Consider the following 27,468-nt stretch of genomic DNA (forward strand, 5'->3'; position numbering starts at 1 on the left):
ATCAACTCCACCTAGGATTTACTTATGAAAATTAAGTAAGGGATTTGGCAAAAATAATGGAGTTGATTTTTTTAAACAAGTAACAAGCTGGTTTGACTAATGTACTTTAACATTTCCAATTATTTTCAGGAGAAGGATTGTGATGTAAAATTAGTTAGAAACGCTTAATCTACATGATTAAATTTTCAAGATTTCAGTTTTAGCTACAAATCCAGCCTGAATCTGTTCTCAATTACCAGTTTATTAACTCTGTTCATTAACTCTTCTTTCTCCCTTCTCGCTATCACTACAGATGGCCCGTATGGTATATTTGCTGGCCGCGATGCTTCAAGAGGGCTGGCTACTTTCTGCCTGGATAAAGAAGCTCTGAGGGATGAATTTGATGATCTTTCTGATTTAAGTGCTGTACAAATGGAAAGTGTTAGAGAATGGGAAATGCAATTCATGGGCAAGTATTCATTGTCTTTTTCTGGTTACATTTACTATTCAGTTGATGCATTCCATCAAGTAATTGTTGAAACTGTTAACTTTTTTAATTCTTGGCTTATTTATACAGTCTCATTTGGAATTTTCAAATTGTATTTATGAGCAGGAAAATGAGATATTCAACAGAAGATAAATCCTTGGTCAACAATGGAAAGGTAAAGGGATTTGGGGAGGGAATTTTTGTGGGGTCTTAGTGGCAATAGACATGGACACCAATGACAATATAGGACTTATCTCAAAGCCCAATAGACCTGTGATCCCTGCTTAAAATCCTTCTTGGATATGTAATACCTGTAGTAATCATTCTAAAGCAGTGGAAAAATACTGTCGTACAAAATCCTCCAAATTCAGTGGAAGAATAAGGCAGCCAATAATAATGTCCTCTTGCAGGTGAATAAACCCAGTATTGAGGGCCAGATTACAATTAGTCAGTTACATCCGGCTGGCCACATTGCTTGCTTCCCTGACATCAGGCTTGTGAAACAGACGCTCCATTCTGAATTTTGTTGTGGCAGGAGATTACCAGGCAGACAAAAAGATTCAAAGACGTGCTCAAAGCTTCATTGAAATACAATATCAAACAAGAGAAAATCTGCAGATGCTGGAAAGCCAAGCGACACACAAAACATTGGAGGAACTCAGCAGGCCAGGCAGCATCTATGGAAAAGAGTACAATCGATGTTTCGGGCCAAGACCCTTCATGAAGACTGGGGAAAAAAAGATGAGGAATCAGAGAAAGAGGTGGGGCGGGTGGAGAAGAAATGCAAGGTCAAAGAATCTGAGGGGGAGCAGTGAGAGAGGTTTTCACTGAACTCCCATTGAAGGGGAAATTTAAGCTTCAGGGTAGTCATCTTACTGTGGATTGATGAAAACTCAGGTCTTTTGAAATGCTTTCGTAGCTTTTTCCAGTTTCATGCATCTACAATTCTTCTAAGTTCCTCTGAAAGTTGTTTTGATCGAGGCGTGATGCACATGAACAAATCTTTCTTGGGAAGAGCAGGTTCTGTCAGTAATCTGATTTTATGTGTCTTTTTTTATAGGGCAGGGCAGCTCTACAACCCGCACCTCCAATCTCATTTCATTGATTAGAACACCTGACTCCAAATAGCTTTTGTAGAAAGTATTACTGCAAAGGTTCACATTTTTGAAACCTAGACTGTGATTGTGTAAATGGTATACTCACTATTGACGAGAAAAAGTACAATTGCTTGTGTGTTTATTAGTTTAGACAGATTGTGTTTGTCTATTATTGTGACTTAGATTACCACATTTTATGAGTAATTAATGCAGAAAACCAGATAATTGCAAAGGGCTCACAAACTTTTTCTTGCAACTGTAAGTACAGCAATCTTGCACTATTAGGGCACAAGTGACACCTTTTTCTGATATAATAAAATCTAAGGCCATTCTGTTCTATAATGCTAATGTATGAACAGCCACCAGTTCTACCGACAACTTGGTTAATACTTGTTGGGTTTCATCAAAGGCAAAGGCGGTCTCATTCGCTATTTCTTCAAAGCCAATGCCATTTTAATCAGTTCCCAGGACAGTGTGGCGGTCCCCATATCCCGGAAAGGCAATCATCCAGAATCTCTGTGTCCTTGTTAAGAATGTCTGGTGCCACAGCTCCAGAGGGTGGTGAGGTAGTGACGCCAAGTGTCACATGCGGAGCATGATGTAGACCAAATAACAACAGCCGTTCCAGGGCCGTGGCTCCCTCCACTTCCCCTCGTACTTGGGGACATGCCCAAGCAGCCAGGGGTAGGCCCAATAAACATATACCCAGCAAGTGCCATTCAGTGGATGAGGAGAACTGAGATTTTTCAGTTCTATACATATACCTTTTCTGCTCCCCAAATAAGGGCCCTTGTCCTTCCAGTTACAGTGACATTTTAGCTGATCAGTGTCCTTGGCCACTGCGCTGGACAGTTTCATATGGGGAATCTGGTCCCCATACTTGTGGCTGCACCAATCGTGCTTAAAAGTGGGAACATGCCATCTATTAAAGCACACATAATTGGAATCGGTGTCTATCCTGTGACCATTTAGGGTTTTTGTTCGGCTCCATGCGTCCCCGAGCCCCATTCGCTGGCATTAAACAGATTCCTTCTTCACTGTGGAATATGAAGATGAGTACAAATCCAGAAAGGTGAAACATTTATTCGTCCGGCATTTTCGTAACTAAGTGAAAGGAAAGAGTTATGCGCAGGGACAGTGTTTATATATGCCAAGGCAGCCATTAGTTCCAGCATCACGATTGGTATGGTGTTGAGGGGTCTCATGTTTTTATTGGCTCAGAAGTCTTTTTACAGTGCAAGGCGTGTATCCACAATGGTTTGTCTCTCACCTTGATAAGTGTATTAGTCACCAACAGTACTTCAAACTGAGGTTGCAAACAACTCTTCCTCTTAACTGTCCAGACAATCACATAATCTCCAGGCTGTATGTCATGACACTTAGTGCTGGCCATTAGTTGTTGTGCTTCCTTGACCTGTTGATACTTGGTGATACTTTTTTGTCAAGGATACACAATAGGCCAACATGCTTTCATCCAAATTATGTCTGTCCATTTGCTTAACTCCTAGTGGTGCATCAAACGGCAGGCGCAATGGCCGCCCCATTATGATTTCGTGGGGGGACAATCCAGTAGTCCTATTGGCTGTGGCCCTAATGGTCATAGGGACCAAAGGTAATACTTGTTTCCATCTCAACCCAGTTTCCTCAAACATTTTACTAAGCTTGTTTTTAATCATTCCATTCATCCTTTCTACTAAGCTTGCTGACTGAAGATGGCAGCTACAATAGAAATGTTGATCAATTGGTGAGGCCTTACATACTTTCCCAATAAAGTGGGTACTGTTGTCACTAGACTGCTTCCAAGGGGTCCCGAACCTCTGCATGATTTCCTTCAATAAATATGTAGCTACTGTAACTGCATCATTCTCTCTACAAGGAAATGCTTCAACCCATCATGAAAAAACATCAATAACGACCAATATATATTTATATCCTTTAAACGGAGGTAATTACATAAAATCCATCTGTAAATGCATGAACGGTCCATCAGAGGGTGGTGTATGAGATCCCTTCACCTTCACTAGCTTCCCTGGATTTTGTAAAATACATATCATACATTGTTCACAAACTTGATTTGCAGCTTGTGATAAAACAGGGCGTACTATGTTTGATTTATATGATCTATTAATCCCTTTTTCAGCCTCCGGGAAAAGAGGGTACTGTGCCCTGCAGGGTAGTGGAGCATTTGGGTTGATGGTCACTTTATGCAGTTTAGCTGTGAGCACCTTGCCTCTTTCATTTGGCTGGGGGGTCCAAAGTTGCGGTGGGACCTTGGAGAGTAAAGGGTTCCATATCAGCACTGAACAACAACCGTCCTACAACTTTCTGTTCAAAGGTTGCCTCTGCTTCTAATGCACTAGGGAGCAATAAAAGAAAGGTCTTACCTCCTTCCAATCACCAGGGACTCCATCCAGTTGTTTCCAGGACCTTCTGTTGTGGCAGTCTTCGCAGACCCTTGACCATTGGTCCAAAGTCCTTTGCCACCTTATCTCTGGAAATTACTAGAGTTAGGTGGGTTTCTTATTCTCCTGATCTTATATCCACTGAACCTCATGGAGGGGTCACACTGCCTCCTCAATACCAGAATCACCTACCTACATTTCAGAAATGTATAGAATAATTTTACTACTGATATAGGGGTCCGATTTCTGATGCTTAAATCGTCATTTCCAGCCGTGTCATCTTCCTTAAGTCATACTGTGAAGATGAACAGTGCCACCTACCAAGTTGTAGATCTAAACAGAATCTAGAGAAATCTCCGGAGACTTTCAAGGCACTCTCATGAAAATCTTCCAAACTCCTTGATAAATGGATAGTGAGTAACTGCCACTTGACTGCTACTGAAATACGATTGGTCTCTGGTATACACACAGTAAGTCCTTTGGGAGTGTAGGTAGTAGTAGCTCGCATTTTTCACATAAGTTTACAGGCACATCCGGAGAAAGTAGAAAGGTATGATATAAATCCTGGTCTCCTCTGCTAACCTCCAGTGGATCTGATTTCGGGACATCAATTGACTGTCCGTGTATTCCAGTTACACAAGTATTATCCTTACCAGACCTTGGAGTACAGTCGTCCTCTTTCACCATAGAGCAGGTGGCTCTTGTATCCACCAGAAATAGTCTGTGGAGTCAACTTAACCCATCCAGGCAATTCTTCCACTGATCTCTTCCCATAATTATTAAACATATGCCATGCTGTGTCCCCTTATTTGGGACAAGGAAGGACTCCCCTTGTCCCATTATTACCGATTTCTAGTCTCTGTTCCACATCCTACTTGCCATATTTTCTCTTTCTTTTGTTCACTACGGCGTCCTTGTAGGGATTAAACTTATGATGTTGGTTTCCACAAAACCTACTCTTTTTATTGGTGAGCCCCTGACACCAGATTTTAGGTGTCCTTGACACTTCTGTCAGTCAAATCTAATCATTGATACCCATATGTTTCCAGTTGCCATGCCGAAAGCATTGGAATCATAGAGAGAAACTGATTTACTCAGTAGACGGTAGCACAGATCACAGTATATAGAATGGGAGTGGGACAAAACCTGGTATTTGCTACTCTCCTGGAAAGACTACACAGAGCAAAATCAAGCTTACTTTTTGTGATCACTCCTGCGCAGAAGTTTCCCTGGGAGCAGGTGGTCACCAGAATCTCCTTTGGTCCACACACGTACCTAAACATGAAGTCTTGGTGGGACCTCCAAGTTCTGTCCAGCAGACAGCAATTAACTCAGAGTGGATCAGTCATAAGCATGTTTATTTTACTTGCAGCAAGGGGAGACCATTACCGCACAGGAGCTGGTGATCACTTCATAAAAACAGACAGCATAGTCACTCCTATATACACAAGTACAGCTACCATGCTTCAGTTCAAGGACAGAGTGCATTTTCTTCATCTGCTTAATCAGTGTATGTGGCATTTTTCCAATAACGCATCTGCTGGTCTGCACTTTGTGAAATATTAGTTTCCATCAGCATAAAGTTGCACAAATACTATAAGCAAAGCACTCTGGTATAATACAGATTCCATTTTGTTACAGACAAAAATGCCATTTTGTTACTACAAGTAAAATACATTTCAGAAGCTCGCTAGATTACCACTCCATTCTTCACCCCTAACACCCTTCACTACTGGTAGTCATTCACCAAGATTTATTTAAAACTCTGCCCTTGCTTGTTATACCTGCCGTCAAGTAGAGCAAGAACTGCATTAGTTGCCTTAATTGCACCCTGTCCAGACTGGAAATTATATTACTAGGTCTAATTCCTGAAATGTCTTACCCAACTATATTGAGAGTATCAATCCTAGAGGACTTTAGTGATTCATATAGGTGTCTCTCCTTGTGGCCTTAAGGAAGCCACAAAGTGATAATAAATGTTAAATATTTGTTTATTACACTGAAGTTAAGATTAGAAGAATTTCAAATAACTGATAGTTGTGAATTAAATAATCCAGGACTATTGGGTAATCATGATACAGTGGTTCATAATGTATTAAAAAATTACCTCAAAGGAAAAAGTAACAAAATGTTAGATCTCTTTAACCATCCCCCAGCCCACATCCAGTATGAGTTTTCATGAGACAATAGTTTTTAACCTACTGGTAGCAATGTAAACAAGTTGAAGTTTCTCTAAGCTTTTGTTTACTATTTTGTAATGCAATATCTTGTATACATATCTTCAATAAGCACTCATTCATAATTAATATGTAGTGCTCACTCATGATAAATTGTGTGATTCTCTTTAAATGCATTATGGTATGCTATTGCATTGCTTCTCTCATGATTTAGTCATTGCTATCTCATTTTTCTCGTCAATCTATTACCTAAATCTCAATAGTTTTCAGACTATTACAGTGTCGATCTGGCAGGTAATTAGATGTCTTATGAAAAAAGGTTGAGCAAGCTATGATTTTTCTCATTGGAGTGAAGGAGGGTGAGAGGTGACTTGATAAATGTGTATACGATTGAGATGCATGGATAGGATGAAGAGCCAGTGCCTTTTTCCCAGCTTAGCAATGGCTAAAATAAGAGGGCTTTGTGAGTGGAATTACATTTAGAAAGATGTACTTTTTTTACATAATGGTGATGAGAGCCTGGAATGCACTGCAGGGTGCTGGTAGAAGGTGATATATTGGAGATATTTAGGGAGAAAATGGAGCAGTATAGGCTATATAGAAGGATTAGCTTGATTGTAGAGTAAGTTAAAAGGTTGGCACAATGTTGTGGATAGAAGGGCCCATTCTGGTCTGTATTGTTCTACATTCCATGTATTGACCAATCTTGTCAGACTTAGTTGATCTAAATGGTTAGTTCAGAACCTGATAGTAATGTAAGGTGATGATTCACAATGTGTGAATTGGTGCTTCATGTCCATGTAATGGCATGGTCCATCTCACCCGAACCACTTTCCTACTGGCACTTACAGCAACAGCTTGGTCCCTAAAGCTGGCTCCTGATTGGCAAAGCTGAATGGTCAGGGCCTTCCCGTTATGAATAGTTTGTTGATCAATTTATCAAGTGTGCTAGCTGTCAGTAACCTTCAAAGCACTGGAGGCAGCAAATATGGAGAGAAATGGACAATTGATGTTTTGGATTTAGGCATGTTAAAGTTTGATCATCTTACATTTTCAAAGTTGAACAATCACAAATTTTTAATAATATAAAATATTTTTAAATTCTAATAGTTTATCAATTTGGAAGTTAGTTTGTTTATTAAATATGAAAACATCCTATATGGATGCATCATGACCTGGTATGGTAACTGCTCTGCCCAATTCAACACTCACAGAAATCAGACTGTACTTCATGCTGCCTCAGTACATTAAAGCAGCTGGCATAGTCAAACCCAACCAACCAACATTCTATCTTCTCTCTTCTCCCATCAGGAAAGCATGTACCAGCACAGCAGGCCCAAGGATAGCTTCTACTCTGCTGTTATAAGCCCATTGAATGGTTCCCTAGTGTGATAAAATTAAATCTTGCTCTTTACTATCTATCTGCCCTGCACTTTTCTCTGTAGCTGTTACACTTCATTTTATGTTCTATTATTGTTTTACCTTGTGTATATTATAGATATGACTGTTTTAAACTTATACCGATTTAACATGTTTAAAATATGTAAATTACCTGGCTAATTCAAAGGACAGTTTTAAACATAGAAACTGCAGGAGACTTGCATACCTCTACCAGACTCCAATTTGTTCAGTGTCAGAACACATTCTGATTTTCAACAACAAGGGTCCCTCAAAGTTTGGAGTTTGCGTGATGAATCTTCCTCTTTAAATCTTTTTATTGAATAAGTACACAAAAGGTAAGCCATATAGGCACTAATACACTGTTAGAATATAATATATTACAGGAAATATTAATACAGAAAAAAATTAATACAAACAGTGCAATTTAAACATAAAATAACAAGGTAATATAATAGTATACTAATTTTTATATATATCAATAGAAAAAGAAAAAAAAACCCCAAAAAAAACCCACCGTGCAACTAAACTAAAAGGCAAAGCAAAGCAATGGGCTAACTAGGAAACAAGTAGAGTTAAAGTACTTAAAATCACGTCCTCAAACCCGACCTCCATAAAAAACAGTTTAAAAAAAAAACAAGGGAATATAAATATGGGCCGAGAGAAAAAAAATTACATTAACTGAAAATGTTGAATAAAAGATCTCCAGGTCTGATCGAATTTAACTGAAGAATCATAAAGATTACTTCTAATTTTCTCCAAATTTAAACATAATATCGTCTGGGAAAACCAAAAAAAACGTATTTGGAGCATTAGTCTCTTTCCAATGTTGTGAAATACATCTTTTCGCCATTAAAGTAAGAAATGCAATCATTCTACGGGCTGAAGGAGAAAGATTACTGGAAATTTTAGGTAATCCAAAGATAGCAGTAATAGGATGAGGAGAGATATCTATATTCAATACCTTTGAGATAATATTAAAAATGTCTCTCCAATAAGTTTCCAGAGTAGGACAGGACCAAAACATATGAGTTAAAGAGGCTATCTGCCCCTGACATCTATCACAAAAAGGATTAATATGAGAATAGAAACGAGCTAATTTATCTTTGGACATATGTGCTCTATGGACAACTTTAAATTGAATTAGGGAATGTTTAGCACAGATAGAGGAAGTATTGACTAGTTGTAAAATCTGCACCCAGTCATCCGCCGAAATAATAAAACCCAATTCCTGTTCCCAATCTGACCTAATCTTATCAAATGGAGCTTTCCTAAGTTTCATAATAATATTATAAATAATAGCCGTTGCACCTTTCTGACATGGATTAAGGTTAATTATAGTGTCTAAGATATATGTAGGAGGGAGCATTGGAAAGAAAGAGAGTATAGTACTTAGGAAATTTCTAACTTGGAGATATCTAAAAAAAAAATGTATTCTTGGTAAACTATATTTATTAGATAATTGTTCAAAAGACATAAGGGAACCATCTAAAAATAAATCCAAAAACCGTGAAATACCCTTAGTCTTCCAAATTTGAAAAGCATGATCCGTGAAAGAGGGAGGACAAAAGGTTACCTAAAATAGGGATCGCTAGCCCAAATTGGTTAAGATCAAAAAATATGTAAGGTATATTTAACTATCGGGTTACAGACCTGTTTGTAGCGTTTCAAATCAAAAGGAAGAGAAGAACCTAAAATAGAGCCAAGTGCATAAACGTGATGAATCTTCCAAGGGTATTTTGGATTTTTTAAGTTGGCCCTTTTGCATAGACCTTGTGGGATGACATCACTAGTATCAACATCACTGCAGTGTGTGACTGTTAATCAAAATCTGACAATGGGGAAGTTTTCTGATAAGATTCTTCAAATTTAATAGGTAACTCATTTAATGTATCTGTTCTTTTGTGTGTGAAGTGTTTTGGGATCTCTTAATGCAACAAGATGCTATCTTAGGGCTTAATTAGGAAGGGGAAAAAAGATTATGAGAGAAAACTGGCAGGGAACATAAAAACTGACTGTAAAAGCTTTTATAGATATGTAAAAAGGAAAAGACTGGTAAAGACAAATGTAGGTCCCCTACAGACAGAAACAGGTGAATTGATTATGGGGAGCAAGGACATGGCAGACCAATTGAATAATTACTTTGGTTCTGTCTTCACTAAGGAGGACATAAATAATCTTCCAGAAATAGTAGGGGACAGAGGGTCCAGTGAGATGGAGGAACTGAGCGAAATACATGTTAGTAGGGAAGTGGTGTTAGGTAAATTGAAGGGATTGAAGACAGATAAGTCCCCAGGGCCAGATGGTCTGCATCCCAGAGTGCTTAAGGAAGTAGCCCAAGAACTAGTGGATGCATTAGTGATAATTTTTCAAAACTCGTTAGATTCTGGACTAGTTCCTGAGGATTGGAGGGTGGCTAATGTAACCCCACTTTTTAAAAAAAGGAGGGAGAGGGAAACCGGGGAATTATAGACCGGCTAGCCTAACGTCAGTGGTGGGGAAACTGCTGGAATCAGTTATCAAAGATGTGATAACAGCACATTTGGAAAGCGGTGACATCATCGGACAAAGTCAGCATGGATTTGTGAAAGGAAAATCATGTCTGATGAATCTCATAGAATTTTTTGAGGATGTAACTAGTAGAGTGGATAGGGGAGAGCCAGTGGATGTGGTATATTTGGATTTTCAAAAGGCTTTTGACAAGGTCCCACACAGGAGATTAGTGTGCAAATTTAAAGCACACAGTATTGGGGGTAAGGTATTGATGTGGATAGAGAATTGGTTAGCAGACAGGAAGCAAAGAGTGGGAATAAACGGGACCTTTTCAGAATGGCAGGCGGTGACTAGTGAGGTACCGCAAGGCTCAGTGCTGGGACCCCAGTTGTTTACAATATATATTAATGACTTGGATGAGGGAATTAAGTGCAGCATCTCCAAGTTTGCGGATGACACGAAGCTGGGTGGCAGTGTTAGCTGTGAGGAGGATGCTAAGAGGATGCAGAGTGACTTGGATAGGTTGGGTGAGTGGGCAAATTCATGGCAGATGCAATTTAATGTGAATAAATGTGAAGTTATCCACTTTGGTGGCAAAAATAAGAAAACAGATTATTATCTGAATGGTGGCCGATTAGGAAAAGGGGAGGTGCAACGAGACCTGGGTGTCATTATACACCAGTCATTGAAAGTGGGCATGCAGGTACAGCAGGCGGTGAAAAAGGCGAACGGTATGCTGGCATTTATAGCGAGAGGATTCGAGTACAGGAGCAGGGAGGTACTACTGCAGTTGTACAAGGCCTTGGTGAGACCACACCTGGAGTATTGTGTGCAGTTTTGGTCCCCTAATCTGAGGAAAGACATCCTTGCCTTAGAGGGAGTACAAAGAAGGTTCACCAGATTGATTCCTGGGATGGCAGGACTTTCATATGAAGAAAGACTGGATGAACTGGGCTTGTACTCGTTGGAATTTAGAAGATTGAGGGGGGATCTGATTGAAACGTATAAAATCCTAAAGGGATTGGACAGACTAGATGCAGGAAGATTGTTCCCGATGTTGGGGAAGTCCAGAACAAGGGGTCACAGTTTGAGGATAAAGGGGAAGCCTTTTAGGTCCGAGATTAGGAAAAACTTCTTCACACAGAGAGTGGTGAATCTGTGGAATTCTCTGCCACAGGAAACAGTTGAGGCCAGTTCATTGGCTATATTTAAGAGGGAGTTAGATATGGCCCTTGTGGCTACGGGGATCAGGGGGTATGGAGGAAAGGCTGGGGCAGGGTTCTGAGTTGGATGATCAGCCTTGATAATAATAAATGGCGGTGCAGGCTTGAAGGGCCGAATGGCCTACTCCTGCACCTATCTTCTATGTTTCTATGTTAATACAGCTTGTTTTTTTCCCTCTGTTTATTTTGTGATAAAGTTATCACCTCCAATCAAAGTTGACATTACTGTTTTGCAACACTGCCCAATGTTAAAAAGAAGTTTTTGAGTTAGACCCACTAAAAAGAAACTTGGTTGTGAAGTTGAGAAAACAAAAAAACAAACTGCTGCAGAAACTCAGCGGGTCAGGCAGCATCTGAAGGGAAATGTTTCTGGTTGAGACCTTTCATCTGGATTAAGCTTACCTCTAGTAAAAGATGAGGGTTGTGATGCCCAATGTTTTTCTTTCTAATGCACACTATAAACATAGGCAATAGTATTTACTTGATTTTCAGCTTTCACAGAACATATTTTGAAATTTATCCAGTGCATGTTTTGGTTACGGTGCTCTAATATTGTAGTTATATTGCAGTAAGGATTTTTTTTGTTGAAACTGCATTGAGTGTACATGTTGTGCACAGATTCTTAGGAGTTACATTCTTCAGTCTGTATAAATCAGGTTTTCTACATTATTTACCTCTGTTTTCCCCATGATTCTGTGAAAATAGGCATATCAGTGGGGATGTGCATGCTCTTCCAAGAAATTTCAAGCCTAACTGCCTCTGACAAAACAATAGAAAGCTCCTGCATTGCATTAAATTATCATTGATAGCATTGAATGAGCCAAATTTCATGGTGTTTTTTTAAAAAAATTGCGATAATGTGTATATTTCTCTGCTGAGGCTGTTAGATGAATACAGTCGGCCCTCCTTATCTGCGGGTTCCACACGCGCAGATTCAACCAACCGCGGATCGGGAAAACCTGGAAGTTCTCTCTCCAGCACTTGTTGTTTGAGCATGTACAGACTTTTTTTTTCTTGTCATTATTCCCTAAATAATACAGAATAATAACTACTTACATAGCATTTACTTTGTATTAGGTATTATAAGTAAGTGGGAACAGGTACATCCAGTATTATTTAGCGGCAGTTAGTCAAACGTTTGTCTTAGTGTATAGTATATATTTTACCTTTCTATGCATATAAAACATTTAAGAAACCTATGTATTTCAATTATTAAACCACTGCGTTGCTTAGTAATAATTGTAGCTTTCATCGGGGCAGGGCCTTTCGCATGATCCATTATTCTCACTTTATCCTTTAAAATTGTTCTAATCGTTGACCGACTGTAGCCTAACGCTTTTCCAATGACCGATGGCGTTTCACCTCCTTCTGATCGCCTTATTATTTCTACTTCATTTTCAATCATGATCGTTTTCCATCAACGGAACAGAAACACTGTGGATTCAGCAGCAGCCGCGGGCAGCAGGTCCCGAGCTCCCCCGGGTCCTAAAGTCCACCCGCACTGAGACAGGTTAGATAAGGAACTTGAGCATCTGCGTTTTTTGGTATCCGCGGGGGGTCCTGGAACCAATCCCCCGTGGATAAGGAGGGCCAACTGTATTTGTTTCCGGAGTCAGTATCTTGAATATTAATAAAAATAGGTGAGCTGAAGTTATATTAAGTGTATTGTTTTTGATATGTGTAACTAATAGCTTTAGTTTTCATAACTTTGGTTTCTTTTGCATGGATTCACACTTTTACTTTTTGAAGTATGCTGCCGCAACTTAAGTTTCAGTAGTTACAAGGTCAGGGTATATTTTGTAATAATAATGACCAAACTGGAGCAAATTGTTGGCCACTGCAATTCCCTTTGGAACTATAACCTTGCAAATTAGCAAAGGATATCGATAATAGTAGAATTCATTGGCTGGAAATGATTGTGTCATTATAATTAAAGTATTTGTTCATGTAGTACAGTGCAGTTTAGCACAGTGTTTTACTGAATCAAAATCTGCTTATTTGATTTACAGAAAAGTATGATTACATAGGCCGACTGCTGAAACCATGGGATGAACCATCGGAATATACAGATGAGGAAGATGTTAAAGAGCATTCAAAACAGGACTAAAACTGTTCAGCAACCAAAGCAAGAGCCTTCAGTGCTGCAACCCATTTTCAGATTTCTGGAGCTTTTGTTTTCTTTATGAGCTACAAATGATAGAATGTAAAATATATTTTGCATTCAAAGTAAATACTCTTGTGTGGAGAATTAAATTAAAATATCCAGTAAATGCTGCCAAAATTGTTTTGTGGTTGTTATAACAAGTTGGGTATGGTTGCGCCTATGTTGGCAGGGAAAAATGCCCAGGTGTTGTTTTAAGTTGTTCTTTTTGTTTGTTTGCCAGTGGATAAGGGGATTAGGAGACAATGTGCTGAAGCCATCCAATATTACTAATGTTTCAGGATTATTTGAACTGGGTGTTACCAGGTAAGGCCTTGGTCTTGGAATCTTTGATTTGAGCATTTTGTAATGTACAGCATTGCAAACAATTGCCGATGATCTTGCTTTTACAGTAACAGTAAGTAGTAAGCGCTACTGAAAGCTAAGGTTTAGAATTGATTTTCTTTGAATACTCTGCACAGTAGTTTTAAAGATATTTTCCCATAAAACTGCACTAAATCAGTATACAGTAACGAAAGGAATGAGGGGATACTAGTAACGGATTGTGCTGGCTCAGTTTCAAAATGCTATGTTCCACCCCCCACCCCCTCGATGTTATTCAACTGTGTTTCCCTGCAATGATGTAACACTGAAGTCTGGTTTCCCTTCCACTTATTAAAATGTAGGTAATATTCATTGTGCCTTATTTTGATTACTTTTCTACTTCAACTTGAAATATTGTAAATCAGTTTCCCCAAACTTGAGCCAATGGTGTAATAGTGTTCAAAGGAGAAAAGCAGTCAATGCATGTATACCTGTTTATCATTGCCTGTATAGTATAATATTGCCATTGTTTGAGTGGGGAAATAAATCCACTCATCCTGATGTATTTGCAGTTAGCATATCCAGTGATACTGCCATATTTATGTAGTGATGTATAGTTTAGTGGTGTTATAGTAAGAAACACAGATTTCATGATTTACTTCCCTCTTGTTTGGAGTAACATTTTTATTCTTTGCAAGAGAAAAGGACCTTTAGCTTGTGTGGAATAAAAAAAAATATTGGAATGGTAAAGACGTTTCAAATTTTGTAAATATGTGTATCTGTTTTATGAAAGCATGTACTACAACCAGACAGACCTGACTTTGTGTAGAGTAACAAATCTTGAACCGGAGTGATAGGTTATGATGGATCATATGGAAAATTGCACAATAAACAATTGTTTATTAATATTTGTCTGATTCGTGATTTATTTTGAAATTGCTTAAAATCACTTAATACCTTGGGTAACAGATTAGATTAACTTGATTTTGAAGTTCATTTTTAAATGTTTGTAGCCTTACAACTTGTGTACTAGTAAATTTGTCAAATTGTATATTTTATTAAATGGATGAAAATCATTGTAATACTGAAAGATGAATGCATGCTACAATGGAAATCAGCTAACTTGATCCTTCTGCACTATAGGAATGCAAACCTGTTGTTTATAATATAGCGTCATCAAATATACCCATATTTTTTATCAACAGGCTTCTAAGATGTTTGAAGTACATATATTAAAATATAAAACAAAATCTGAAATGCAGGCTTTGTGGATTTTTTTCCTGCCTAGTCAGACTTTTACATTACTATATTGGTCTTTTACAGTATTTTCTCTGAACTATTTTGTCATTCTGTTTTATAAATGCAATGTATTTAAATGTGCTTTAGTTTCTTTTAAAGCTGGGCGTACACATGTACATGTGTGTAAAATATAAATGTTCAGATGCTTCTTGAAGCATCAGTTAATGTAACTAAAATGTGCAAACAGTAAGTGGTTCAGATATGATTTACAATAAAATTTTAAGAACATTACATTTATTGGCACGGCACACTGTTTTGATATTAACCAACTGTAGTTAATGTATTGTTGATGTCTAGTAATGTCATTGCAAAGGTCTTGGATATCTCAGATTTCAGTGGGATTTGTGCACATCCGTATTTTAAATTGTGGCACCAGCTGCAATAAAAGTAAAAGGTTTGTTTTGGATCACGTTAGGATGTATATCTGATAATAACTTATCATGCTTTATTTAAAGTTTAGTACACGCTAACTATTTCAATCAAGGCAACTGGACTTGTGTTGTCTAGGAGACGTCTCACCACTCATCTGAGAGGCTTCTTCAGTTCTAATCTATGGTGGGTAGTTTTCCAGTTTATGAACTCTGAGTTGTTTAAAGGTACAGCAATCACATGAGAGTCGTTAAGAGTCATAGAGGTAATGAGAGGGTCATTAGTCTTTGCGTAAGTGGAGGTGTGAACTGTTGTGGAGACACTCCTTGGATAACAATGTGCACATTTTGGACAGGGAGGACAGGTGGTTTGAAAGAGTGGTTAAAGAAGCCATCTTTGGAAAACCCATCCCTGAACAGAGGGGGTGGGGTACGACACCACCTATCAGCTGCTTTCAGTGCAGTCCTAACCCAGCATCTCCACAACAAAGGTAAGACTAATGACCCTCTCATTACCTCTACAACTCTCAACAACCCCTATGTGATTTAAAGACATTTAAAAACTCAGACTACATCCACACTAGGCCATAAGACCATAAGACAAAGGAGCAGAAGTCGGCCATTCAGCCCATTGAGTCTGCTCTGCCAGTTTATCATAAGCTGATCCATTCTCCCATTTAGTCCCACTCCCTGGCCTTCTCACCATAACCTTTGATGCCCTGGCTACTCAGATACCTATCAATCTCTGCCTTAAATACACCCAATGACTTGGCCTCTACTGCTGCCCGTGGCAACAAATTCCATAGATTCACCACCCTCTGACTAAAAAATTTCTTCACATTTCTGTTCTGAATGGGTGCCCTTAAATCTTTAAGTCATGCCCTCTCGTACCAGACTCCCCTATCATGGGAAACAACTTTGCCACATCCACTCTGTCCATGCCTTTCAACATTCAAAATGTTTCTATGAGGTCTCCCCTCATTCTTCTAAACTCCAAGGAATACAGTCCAAGAGCAGACAAACATTCCTCATATGTTAACCCTCTCATTCCCGGAATCATTCTAGTGAATCTTCTCCAACATCAGCACATCCTTTCTTAAATAAGGAGACCAAAACCGCCCACAGTACTCCAAGTGAGGTCTCACCAGCGCCTTAGAGCCTCAACATCACATCCCTGCTCCTATACTCTATTCCTCTAGAAATGAATGCCAACATTGCCTTCGCCGCCTTCACCACTGACTCAACCTGGAGGTTAACCTTAAGGGTATCCTGTACAAGGACTCCCAAGTCCCGTTGCATCTCAGAACTTTGAATTCTTTCCCCATTTAAATAATAGTCTGCCCATTTATTCTGCCAAAGTGCATAACCATACACTTCCCAACATTGTATTTCATTTGCCACTTCTTTGCCCATTCTTCCAATCTATCCAAGTCTCTCTACAGACTCTCCATTTCCTCAGCACTACCAGCCCCTCCACCTATCTTCGTATTGTCAGCAAACTTAGCCACAAAGCCATCTATTCCATAATCCAAATCATTGATGTACAGTGTAAAAACAAGCGGCCCCAACACGGACCCCTGTGGAACACCACTGGTAACCGGCAGCCAACCAGAATAGGATCCTTTTATTCCCACTCTCTGTTTCCTGCCAATCAGCCAACGCTGTATCCACGTATGTAACTTCCCCGTAATTCCATGGGCTCTTATCTTGTTAAGTAGCCTCATGTGTGGCACCTTGTCAAAGGCCTTCTGAAAATCCAAATATACAACATCCACTGCATCTCCCTTGTCTAGCCTACTTGTAATTTCCTCAAAAAATTGTAATAGGTTTGTCAGGCAGGATCTTCCTTTAAGGAATCCATGCTGAGTTCTGCCTATCTTGTCATATGCCTCCAGGTACTCTGTAACCTCATCCTTGACAATCGACTCCAACAACTTCCCAACCACTGATATCAAGCTAACAGGTCTATAATTTCCTTTTTGCTTCCTTGCCCCCTTCTTAAATAGCGGAGTGACATTTGCAATCTTCCAGTCCTCTGGAACCATGCCAGAATCTATCGACTTTTGAAAGATCATCACTAATGCCTCCGCAATCTCCACAGCTACTTCCTTCAGAACATGGGGGTGCATTCCATCTGGTCCGGGAGATTTACCTACCTTTAGACTATTCAGCTTCCTGAGTACTTTCTCTGTCGTAATTGTGACTGCACACACTTCTCTTCCCTGCCACCCTTGAGTGTCCGGTATACTGCTGATGTCTTCCTCGGTGAAGACTGATGCAAAATAATCGTTCAGTTCCTCCGCCATCTCCTTTATCTCCCATTACAATTTCTTCAGCATCATTTTCTATCGGTCCTATATCTGCTCTCACCTGTCTTTTACTCTTTATATACTTGAAAAAGCTTTTAGTATCCTCTTTGATATTATTTGCTAGTTTCCTTTCATAGTTAATCTTTTCTCTCTTAATGACCTCCTTAGTTTTCTTTTGTAATCTTTTAAAAACTACCCAATCCTCTGTCTTCCCACTAATTTTTGCTTCCTTGTATGCCCTCTCCTTTGCTTTAACTTTGGCTTTGACTTCTCTTGTCAACCACGGTTGCATCTTTTTTCCACTTGAAAATTTCTTCTTTGGAATATACCTGTCTTGCACCTTCCCCACTTTTCGCATAAACTCCAGCCACTGCTGCTCTGCCGTCTTTCCCGCCAATGTCCCTTTCCAGTCAACTTTGGCCAATTCCTCTCTCATGCCACTGTAATTTCCTTTACTCCACTGAAATACTGACACATCAGATTTCGGCTTCTCTTTTTCAAATTTCACAGTGAACTCAATCATGTTATGATCACTGCCTCCTAAGGGTTCCTTCACCTCAATCTCCCTAATCACCTCCGGTTCATTACACAATACCCAATCCAGTACAGCCGATCCCCTAGTGGGCTCAACAACAAGCTGTTCTAAAAAGCCATCTTGCAGACATTCTACAAATTCTCTCTCTTGAGATCTAGTGCCGACTTGATTTTCCCAATCCACTGGCATGTTAAAATCCCCTACGTCGCATGTTAAAATCCCCACACTAGACTGGATAATTTTGAAAATGCTGGTTTCGCATAAAAACGACAGGCGTCCACACTAGGTGTTTTTGAAAATACCTCTGTCCACATTAAAACGGATATTTGGGCAAATCTCCTACTGGGCATGCGCAGGACACAGAAAACAAGCGAAGAGGAAGTGGTATACTTGGTGTGTGTTTGTCCAGTTATACAGACTAGAAAAACTTAAAAGGAAATTGCCAAACGAAAGACTTGGTGCACGTTTGTCCAGAAGCATTTCCTACAGCCGTAGTCTCTTCACCGATGAAAGAGACGACAGCTACAACTAAATGCAATAAGGCTTGTTACTGGGCAAAAGTGAAATTTGCTGTTACTTCATTTGTTTGCCTTTAATTTTGCCATGTCTTTGTGTATTATTTTGCTGTATTTAACATGTGCAATAAAATGATTTACTGGGCAAAAGTGACAATTGCATCTATTGAATGTTTGCCCAAGCAATACATTAATAAAGCACCTTGTTAAATGTATAAAATATGTCTACATCAGTGTTATCTTGTATTTCCATACAATGTTACATTAGGCTGTTACACATCTACTGTCAGATATTGTTGTGGTGTTGGAGGTTGCGTTCAAGAAAACAATGAAATGCCGCGCTGTCGCCACCATCTGTTCCAGCACGTCATGACAGCGGTTTTAAAAATAGGTGGTTACCCCGTACACACTACGCTGGATATTAGGCGTTTTCAGATTTATTCACTCTGGAGAGCATTTCCGAAAAGCTCCGTTTTCGGGGTAGGAAAACGCTGTTACAATGTGGACGGAGGGTCAAAACAAAGAGAAAAAACGTCTGTTACGGATTTATCTGGTCTAGTGTGGACGTAGCCTCAGAGTTTATAAGCCAGAAAACTACCCACCATGGATTAGAACTGAAGAAGACTCGGATGAGCGGCAAAACATCTCCTAGACAACTCACAAGTCCAGTTGCCTTGATTTACTACAGCTTGATATACAATGACCTGGATGACTGAGAACCTTCATAGATATATTTGAATCAAGTTGCATGTAAAAGGAATCCTTTCTTCTAAGGATGTAAAATCTTACATCCGTTGATGTTGGGGAACTTTTGTCCTGTAGCTTGTACTGAAAATGGAAATAACATTACACTAAGAAAGCATGAACCAGCTTGGACATCATTCCAAGAATCCATCTGTTTCACTAGTCTGGTAGGTAGATGCTTGGTCACCAATAGGGATACCAACTATTTGTGCCTTATTATTTAGTTTTTAAAATTTCAGTTCTTTCTGATGCATAACGAAACTTGAACATACTTTTCGACTTCATTTTCCAATGCAGTACCATTATCTAACTCGCTGCAGAAATCCAAATGGTTTGTAGTTCATAAAGCCTTGAAAATACTTATTTAACTCTAGAATTTTGTAATAATATACAGCATAAGGTCCCTGATGTTAGCCCATGACAGAATTGTTGCATACAGTATGTCACTTCACAAATTTTGTTCATCCAGAAATAACATCTCTTGATGTAAGTATTTGAAATGTGTCCTTTCCCTTTGAGTTCTTTCTCTCAAATGTAGCCATGTGCTTTAATTTATTGAAGTCTTCATGAGTTAAGTATCGCTGTCCAAAACTGAACAAAGTTATTTTTCTGTAAGTCTTAAATGTCTGTATTCCAACACATTAAGTTCAAAGCCTAGCATTCTTCAAACAAAATCATATTTCTGACTAAATTAGTTGTAATCTGCAACATATTGATGCAGCTATAAAGAAGGCAAGGCTGTGGCTATATATCATTAAGAGTTTGAAGAGATTTGGTTTGTCAACTAAAACACTTGAAAACTTCTATGATGCTCTATGGAGAGATTCTGACAGGCTGCATCACTGTGTGGTATGGGGGATGGTGGGGGGGGGGTGCTAATGTACAGGACCAAAAGAAGCTACAGAAAGTTGTAAAATTAGTCAGCTCCACCTTGGGTACTAGCCTCTGTAGTATCCAAAACCTCTTCAAGGAGCAGTACTTTAGAGAGGCAATGTCCGTCATTCAGGACCCCATCACCTAGGACATGCCCTCTTCTCATTGTTACCATCAGGTAGGAGGTACAGAAGCCTGAAGGCACACACTCAGCGATTCAGGAACAGCTTCTTCCCCTCTGCCATTCGATTCCTAAGTGGGTGTTAAACCCATGAACACTACCTCGCTTTTTAAAAAACATATATATACTTTTAATGTTTTTGCACTCTTTTAATCTAATCAATTAAAGTATATATGTATATTGAAATTTTCTTTTTATGTGTTGCATTCTACTGCTGCTGCTAATTTAACAAATTTCATGACATGTTGGTGATATAAACCTGATTCTGACCTCATTGGACATATTTTCTTGATAGTATTTGGCACACCTACCTGGACAGATTAACTGAAAGGAAGTGATGAATGGGGCAAAATGTCTACTAATATCTCAAAGCAATAAAATTTTGCTGGAGAAATTCAGAAATTATTTATTGAAAATTTGCATTATTTGACTTTTTCTTCAAATTTACTTAATTATACATCATTTAACTTACTGGAAAAATAGCACAAGTGTGTAAGAATTAAAACAAATCAGACTTGTACCTAATGAAATTCCTTGTAAAGTACTAATTGATTTGATTGTACCAACTACAATGCAGACTAGGGAGAAAACAAGTATTGGGATTAGAGATCAAGAAGTGGGTAATGTCAAGATTAAAGTAAGGGACATTCGTGAAGAATCAGAGGGTGCTATGAATACCCTCTGGGTGGGGCTGGAGTGGGGGAACCTGGCTTTTTGGTATAGGAAAAAAAGTACTGTAGCTAAATGAATAGATCCAACTCTATACCGTATTTACCACCTTGCAATCTGGTACGTTAAGAACTGATTCCAAACATCATGCATTAATGTCTTTATAATGGTTATGGTGGTTTTTACTCAATTTTATTACTGCTCCAATATATCTCATTTCTCTTTTGATACTAGGCATGACAGCCTGGTATGGAAATACCAATACCCTTGAACAGAAAATCCTACAAAATAATGAATATGGCCCAGTCCATCACGGGTAAAGCCCTGCCCTCCATTAAGCACATCTACATGGAGTATTGTCACAGGAAACCAGCACCTATTATCAGGGACTCCCACCACCACACAGGTCATGCTCTTTTCTCACTGCTGTCATCAGGAAGAAGGTATAGGAGCCTCAGGACTCTCACTACCAAGTTCAGGAACAGTTATTTCCCCGTAACCATCTGGCTCTTCAACCAGTGGGGATAACTGCATTCTGTTTTCACAACTTATGGACTCACTTTCAAGGATTGTTCATCTCATGTTCTTGATATTAATGCTTATTTACTTATTCATTATTATTACTTACCCTTTCTATTTGTACAGTTTGTTGTCATTGATTCTATTTTTTTTGTATTACTGAATGCCTGCAAGAAAACTATCTCAGGGTTGTATGTGGTGACATACTGTATATGTTACATTGATAATTACTTCAAACTTCGATTTTTTTTTAACTTCAGTGTCCAAAACATCATTTATAACTATAAACATTTAATTTTTCTGAATTATTTGTATTACTCTTTATCCTTCGGATTCTCCCTCACCAGGAACTTGATCCCAGCATGTTTCAAGTGGAGCCCGTTCACAACTGCAGTTCCTTCCAGAGTTGGTGTCCAATGAAATACCACTCCCCTTTGCCACATCATTCTTTTAGCTACCTATTTTGCTGCAAATCTGATTGATGTGATTTTGGATGTGATGTAGGACTGAATGTCACATATAAGATCTAGTCTGGAGAATAAGAGCTTAAGTTTTGGATAATGTAGATAGACCAGTTAAGCACTGTAAAAGTTGAGTTTAAATGTGATAAAAGGAAGGTTCTGAGTTTGCAGATGTTACAGAAGTAGAAGTAGGCAGCTTTTGTGATTTAAAAAAAAATATACAGGTTGTCAAAGTTGGTTGTAGGCAAGTAGGATACTGTTTGTTAATGGTCTGCTTCCTTCAAAGAGCAAATCTTAAAGGTGCCATTGATGATCTGAATGGAGTCTGTAGTAGGGGCCAAAGACTGTCTCGGTTCCTGATTATATTTCAAAAAGAACTTGCAGCTCTAAGTGCCTTGGAATGTTATAAGACATAGGAACATAAGTAGGCTACTCATTTATTATCCCTCTCAACTCCATTCTCTTGCCTTCTCCCCATAGTGTTTGACACCCTGCCTGACCAAGACCCTACCAACCCCTGCTTTATATACATTTGTATACTCAATAACTTGGCCTCTGCAGCATTCTGTGCCAATGAATTCTACTGAATCATCATCGTTCTCTGGCTATAGAAATCCCTCCGTATCACTGTTCTAAATTGACGTCCCTCTATTCTAAGGCTGTGCCCTCTGGTCTGAGACTCAACCCGCAGGGAAACGACCTTTTCCCATCCATTCTATCTAGGCCTTTCAGTATTTGATAGGTTTCAATAAGATGCCTCCACCCCTCACACTGCCCCCCATTCTTCTAAACTACAGTGAGTACAAACCCAGAGCCATCAAGTGCTCCTCATTTGTTAACTCTTTCATTCCCAGAATAATTTTCATGAACTTTGAATTTTCTCCCCTCTTTCTACCAAAGTGCATGACCATACAATTCCCTACACTATTTTCCATCTGCCAATTCTTTCCTCATTCTCCCAATCTATCCAAGTCATTCTGCAGACTCCCTGCTTTGCCATCAGTACCTGCCCCTACACCTATCTTTGTATCATCAGCAAATTTGGCCACAAAGCCATCAATTCCATTATCCAAATTGTTGATATATAACATGAAAAGAAGCGGTCCCAATACAGACTCCTGCAGAACACCACTTGTCACAAGCAGCCAATCAGAAGGGGCCCTCTTCATTCCCACTTTTTACCTCCCTAACAGCCAGCCAATCTTCTATCCATGTTAGTATCTTTCCTGTAACTCTATGGGCTCTTGTTAAGCAGCCTCATGCGCAGTACCTTGTCAATCCCTTCTGAAAATCCAAGTAAGCAACATCCACTGCCTTTCCTTTGTCAATCCTGCCTGTTATTTCCTCAAAGAATTTCAACACGTTTGTCAGGCAAGATGTACACTTAAGGAATCATGCTGACTTTATCATGTTCCTCCAAGTACCCTGAACCCTCATCCTTAATCAATTCTAACATCTTCCCGGCCACTGAAGTCAGGCTAACTGGCCTATAATCTGGTTTAATGCCACCATATATGTTGTGAAATTTGATTAAAAGGGGAGAATAAAAAAAACAAAAGAAATAACATTGTATAAAAATGGTAAACTTCCAATTTTTAAAGGAAGTTACAGCAATACATAATAGAAAATAAACAAATTAACTCTGTACCTTCTTCCTGATGGTGGCAATGAGAACAAGACATAACCTGAGCGATGAGGGCCCTTAATGATGGACGCTACCTTTTTGAGGTATCGCTCCTTGAAGATGTCCTGGTATGGAAGTTGTCCCGTCCATGACCAAAAGAAGCTGCAGAAGATAGTGAACATGGCGCAGCACATCACACAAACCAATCTTCCGTCCTTGGACTCACTTTACACTGCACGCTGACAGAGCAGTGCTGCCAGGATAATCAAAGACACGACCCACCCAGCCAACACACTCTTCATCCCTCTTCCCTCCGGGAGAAGACTCAGGAGCTTGAAGACTCGTATGGCCAGATTTGGGAATAGCTTCTTTCCAACTGTGATAAGGCTGCCGAACGGATCCTGACCCAGATCTGGGCTGTACCCTCCAAATATCCAGACCTGCCTCTCGGTTTTTTTTGTACTGCCTTACTTTCCATTTTTCTATTTTCTATTTATGATTTATAATTTAAATTTTTAATATTTACTATTTTTAATATTTAATATTTGTAATCCGGGGAGCGGGAAGTGCAGAATCAAATATCACTGTGATGATTGTACGTTCTAGTATCAATTGTTTGGTGACAATAAAGTATAAAGTATAAAAGTATAATTACAGTAAGAATATATATAATAGTTAAATAAGTAGTGCAAAAATAGAAATAAACTAGTGAGGTAGTGTCCATTCAGAAATTGGATGGCGGCGGGACAAAGCTGTTCCTGAATCATTGAGTGTGTGCATTCAGGCTTCTGTACCTTCTTCCTGATGGTGGCAATGAGAACAAGACATGACCTGAGTGATGGGGGCCCTTAATGATGGACGCTACCTTTTTGAGGTATCGCTCCTTGAAGGTGTCCTGGATATTACAGAGGCTAGTGTCCATGATGGACCTGACTCAGTTCACAACTCTTTGCAGCTTATTTTGATACTGTGCAGTAGCCTCCACACCCCCTTACCTGAAAATGATGCAGCCAGCCAGAATGTCATCAAAAACTTTCAAGTGTTTTTGATGACATACCAAATCTCCTCAAACTCCTAATGAAATATAGCCGCTGTCTTGCCTTAGTTGTAGCCACATCAATATGTTGGGTCAGATCCTTAGAGATGTTGACACCCAGAAACTTGAAATTGCTCACTCTTTCCAATTCTGATCCCTCTATGAGGACTGGTGTGTGTTACTTCATCTTACCTTTTCTGAAGTCCACAGTTGGTTCTTTGGTCTTACTGACGTTGAGTGCAAGGTTGTTGCTACAATACCACTCAACTACCTGACGTATCTCACTCCTGTACGTCCTCTTGTCACCATCAGAAATTCTGCCAATAATAGTTGTATCATCAGCAAATTTATACAACATATTTTAGCTGTCATGGGTGTAGAGAGAGTAGAGCAGTGGTCTAAGCACACATTCCTGAGGTGCACCAGTGTTGATTACCAGAAAGGTGGTGATGTAGTTTCCAATCGGCACAGATTAAGGACCCTTTCTTCTGCCTCCCTCTTTTCTTAAAGAGTAAAGTAACATTTGCAATTTTCCAGTCCTTCAAAACCATTGTGATTCTTGTGAAGCTTGTGATTTTTGAAAGATCATTACTAATGCCATCCACAATCTCTTCAGTACCCTTCAAAACTTCCAGCTTCCCAAGCTGCTCCTCCTTAGTAATAGCACCCACACTCATTTCTACCCCTGACACACTTTAATTTCTGGCATAGTGCTAGTGTCTTACACAGTGAAGGCTGACGAGAAATATGCATTAAGTTCATCTGTCATTTCCTTGTTCCCCAATTCTACCTCTCCAGTGTCATTTTCCAGTGATATAGTATCCATTCTCGCCTCTCTTTTACTCTTTATGCATACTTTTGGTATTCCCTTTTATATCTTCATTTAACACTTGATACGGACTTAACCCTACAGGAAGCCTATCGAGGATTTGATAAATGGAGAGATACAGCCACTAGCTATCATTTTATACACAGAGTATCAATCCCGGTCTCTGGAGAATATTGACAATACAACTTGTCTACCCAGTTAGTATCAGTGCTTGGGTGTACGTTCTGATAAAAATTGCTTTGCCAACTCTACTGCATCCATCATTCTTACCTCCAACAGTTTCAGATGTATTTATTCAAACTTAAAACTATTTTCTGTTTGAAATGGGGATGGTGAGATATGGGGGAATGGAGCCAAATGGTTCCTGACTATGGGTTAGGTGATTATCCTGATAAAAGCATTTGCCATCGTGCTCCAATTCAGCCCAGTACTTCAGCTTAATTAGGATAAGTTGTTTAGTTTCACTGCATGTATTATCTGTTCTTGATCAATAGGCATGCTGATGATGCAAAGCAAGTCTCTTCATGGCCAGGATACCAGATAACTGGCAGGAATAATGTTGGAGGCTGGAAAGGGAAGTATTTTCTGATGATTCCTTTAAAACGATGAGTGGTGTGCTATGATCTCACAAGATGTTTTCTGTGATTTTGATTAGACCAGTTTTGATGCAGAGAGATGGAAGAAAACTGTCAGAAGAAAAATGGGCATAAATTTGGGAAGCTGTATGTGTGTGTGTATATATATATATATATATATATATATGAGAGAGAACCAATTGTGCCACCAAGATTGTGATGATCATTTACACCAATCCTATCCTCCCCATTTATATTTTGCACATTCACTATTCTCTTCAATTTCCTCCAAGCACCACATCCCACCCCTCCACCACAACCAATTCCACCACTCATCTACATACCAGGGGAAATTGTCCAATTAATCTAATAACCTTGAGTCAAGGGAGGAAAACTACATGATCGCATTCCAGCAAACAATGCCTACAGACTAATTTAGAATACTTCATTGATTTTTCCTCCAGCTAGTAAATAATTGTTTCACCTTTCTCTGCCAAGTCTTAGAGTTGTAGAAGCATAAAAGCTACAGCACAGGTAATCTTTCCATATATTAGTCCATTGTCTTGTCCCCTAACTTTGCCTTGCAATTAAATAACTGTAGAATAACACAGTAGAACTGGTAAGAAAGGAGAGCATGCTCACATATTTCAACTGTAATGGCATCCTAGAATTACTTTAACAATGGCTATATTATAGAATGAGAAGCTTTGCACTGTTCTCCTATTGCGTGGCTTGGCTGGTTCCCAAACGGCCTGTACCGTGCCAGTCTGCAGCATCCTCTCACAGACATCTCACTGTGCTGGAAGACCAACGAGCTGCGGACCCACCATAGGGCGTCTCTCACTGAGTTGATCATCTTCCAGCAGCACTTCACATCAGTCTCAGTACGTGACCCTGGAATCAGTCCATAGAATAGAGTCCTCTGATACATAGCTGCTTGGGATGAACTGGGACATGGTCGATTGAATCTCGCTTCACATTCTCTTAGCAAATCTACAGTCTAAAGGATGTGAGGGACTGGTCCTTCCCCACCACATACATCCTAGGGGCAGTATGCATTGGAGGTAATATGTCTGTACAAGAATGATCTAACAGTGTGGGCCCCTCTCAACACCAGCCAAACAAGATTTTGGTGTTTGTTGGTGGGATATGGCAATGAGTCATTCTGCCAGATGGTTTGTACAGTATATTTGACCTTTTGCTTTGCTTCT

General features: G+C 39.3%; 1 protein-coding gene across 4 annotated transcripts in view; it reads left to right on the forward strand.

The window, feature by feature from the left end:
- LOC134345623 (membrane-associated progesterone receptor component 2-like) overlaps positions 1 to 13,898 on the forward strand; it is a 32,269-nt gene extending 18,371 nt beyond the window's left edge. The window contains exons 2-4 of one of the 4 annotated variants that reach the window (XR_010017735.1): positions 293 to 448; positions 3,072 to 3,175; positions 13,266 to 13,898. Coding sequence is in view for 3 of the 4 variants with exons in the window: in XM_063046576.1 (XP_062902646.1) it covers positions 293 to 448; positions 13,266 to 13,363 (254 nt within the window). In the remaining variant the exon portion in view is untranslated. Of the gene's footprint in view, positions 1 to 292; positions 449 to 592; positions 642 to 3,071; positions 3,176 to 13,265 lie in introns of those variants that run through there. The other 3 variants (XM_063046577.1, XM_063046578.1, XM_063046576.1) reach the window with 3 other exon arrangements.
- Positions 13,899 to 27,468: the final 13,570 nt, after the last annotated feature.

The sequence above is a fragment of the Mobula hypostoma genome, chromosome 4, assembly GCF_963921235.1.
Source record: "Mobula hypostoma chromosome 4, sMobHyp1.1, whole genome shotgun sequence".
Classification (NCBI taxonomy): Eukaryota; Metazoa; Chordata; class Chondrichthyes; order Myliobatiformes; family Myliobatidae; genus Mobula; species Mobula hypostoma.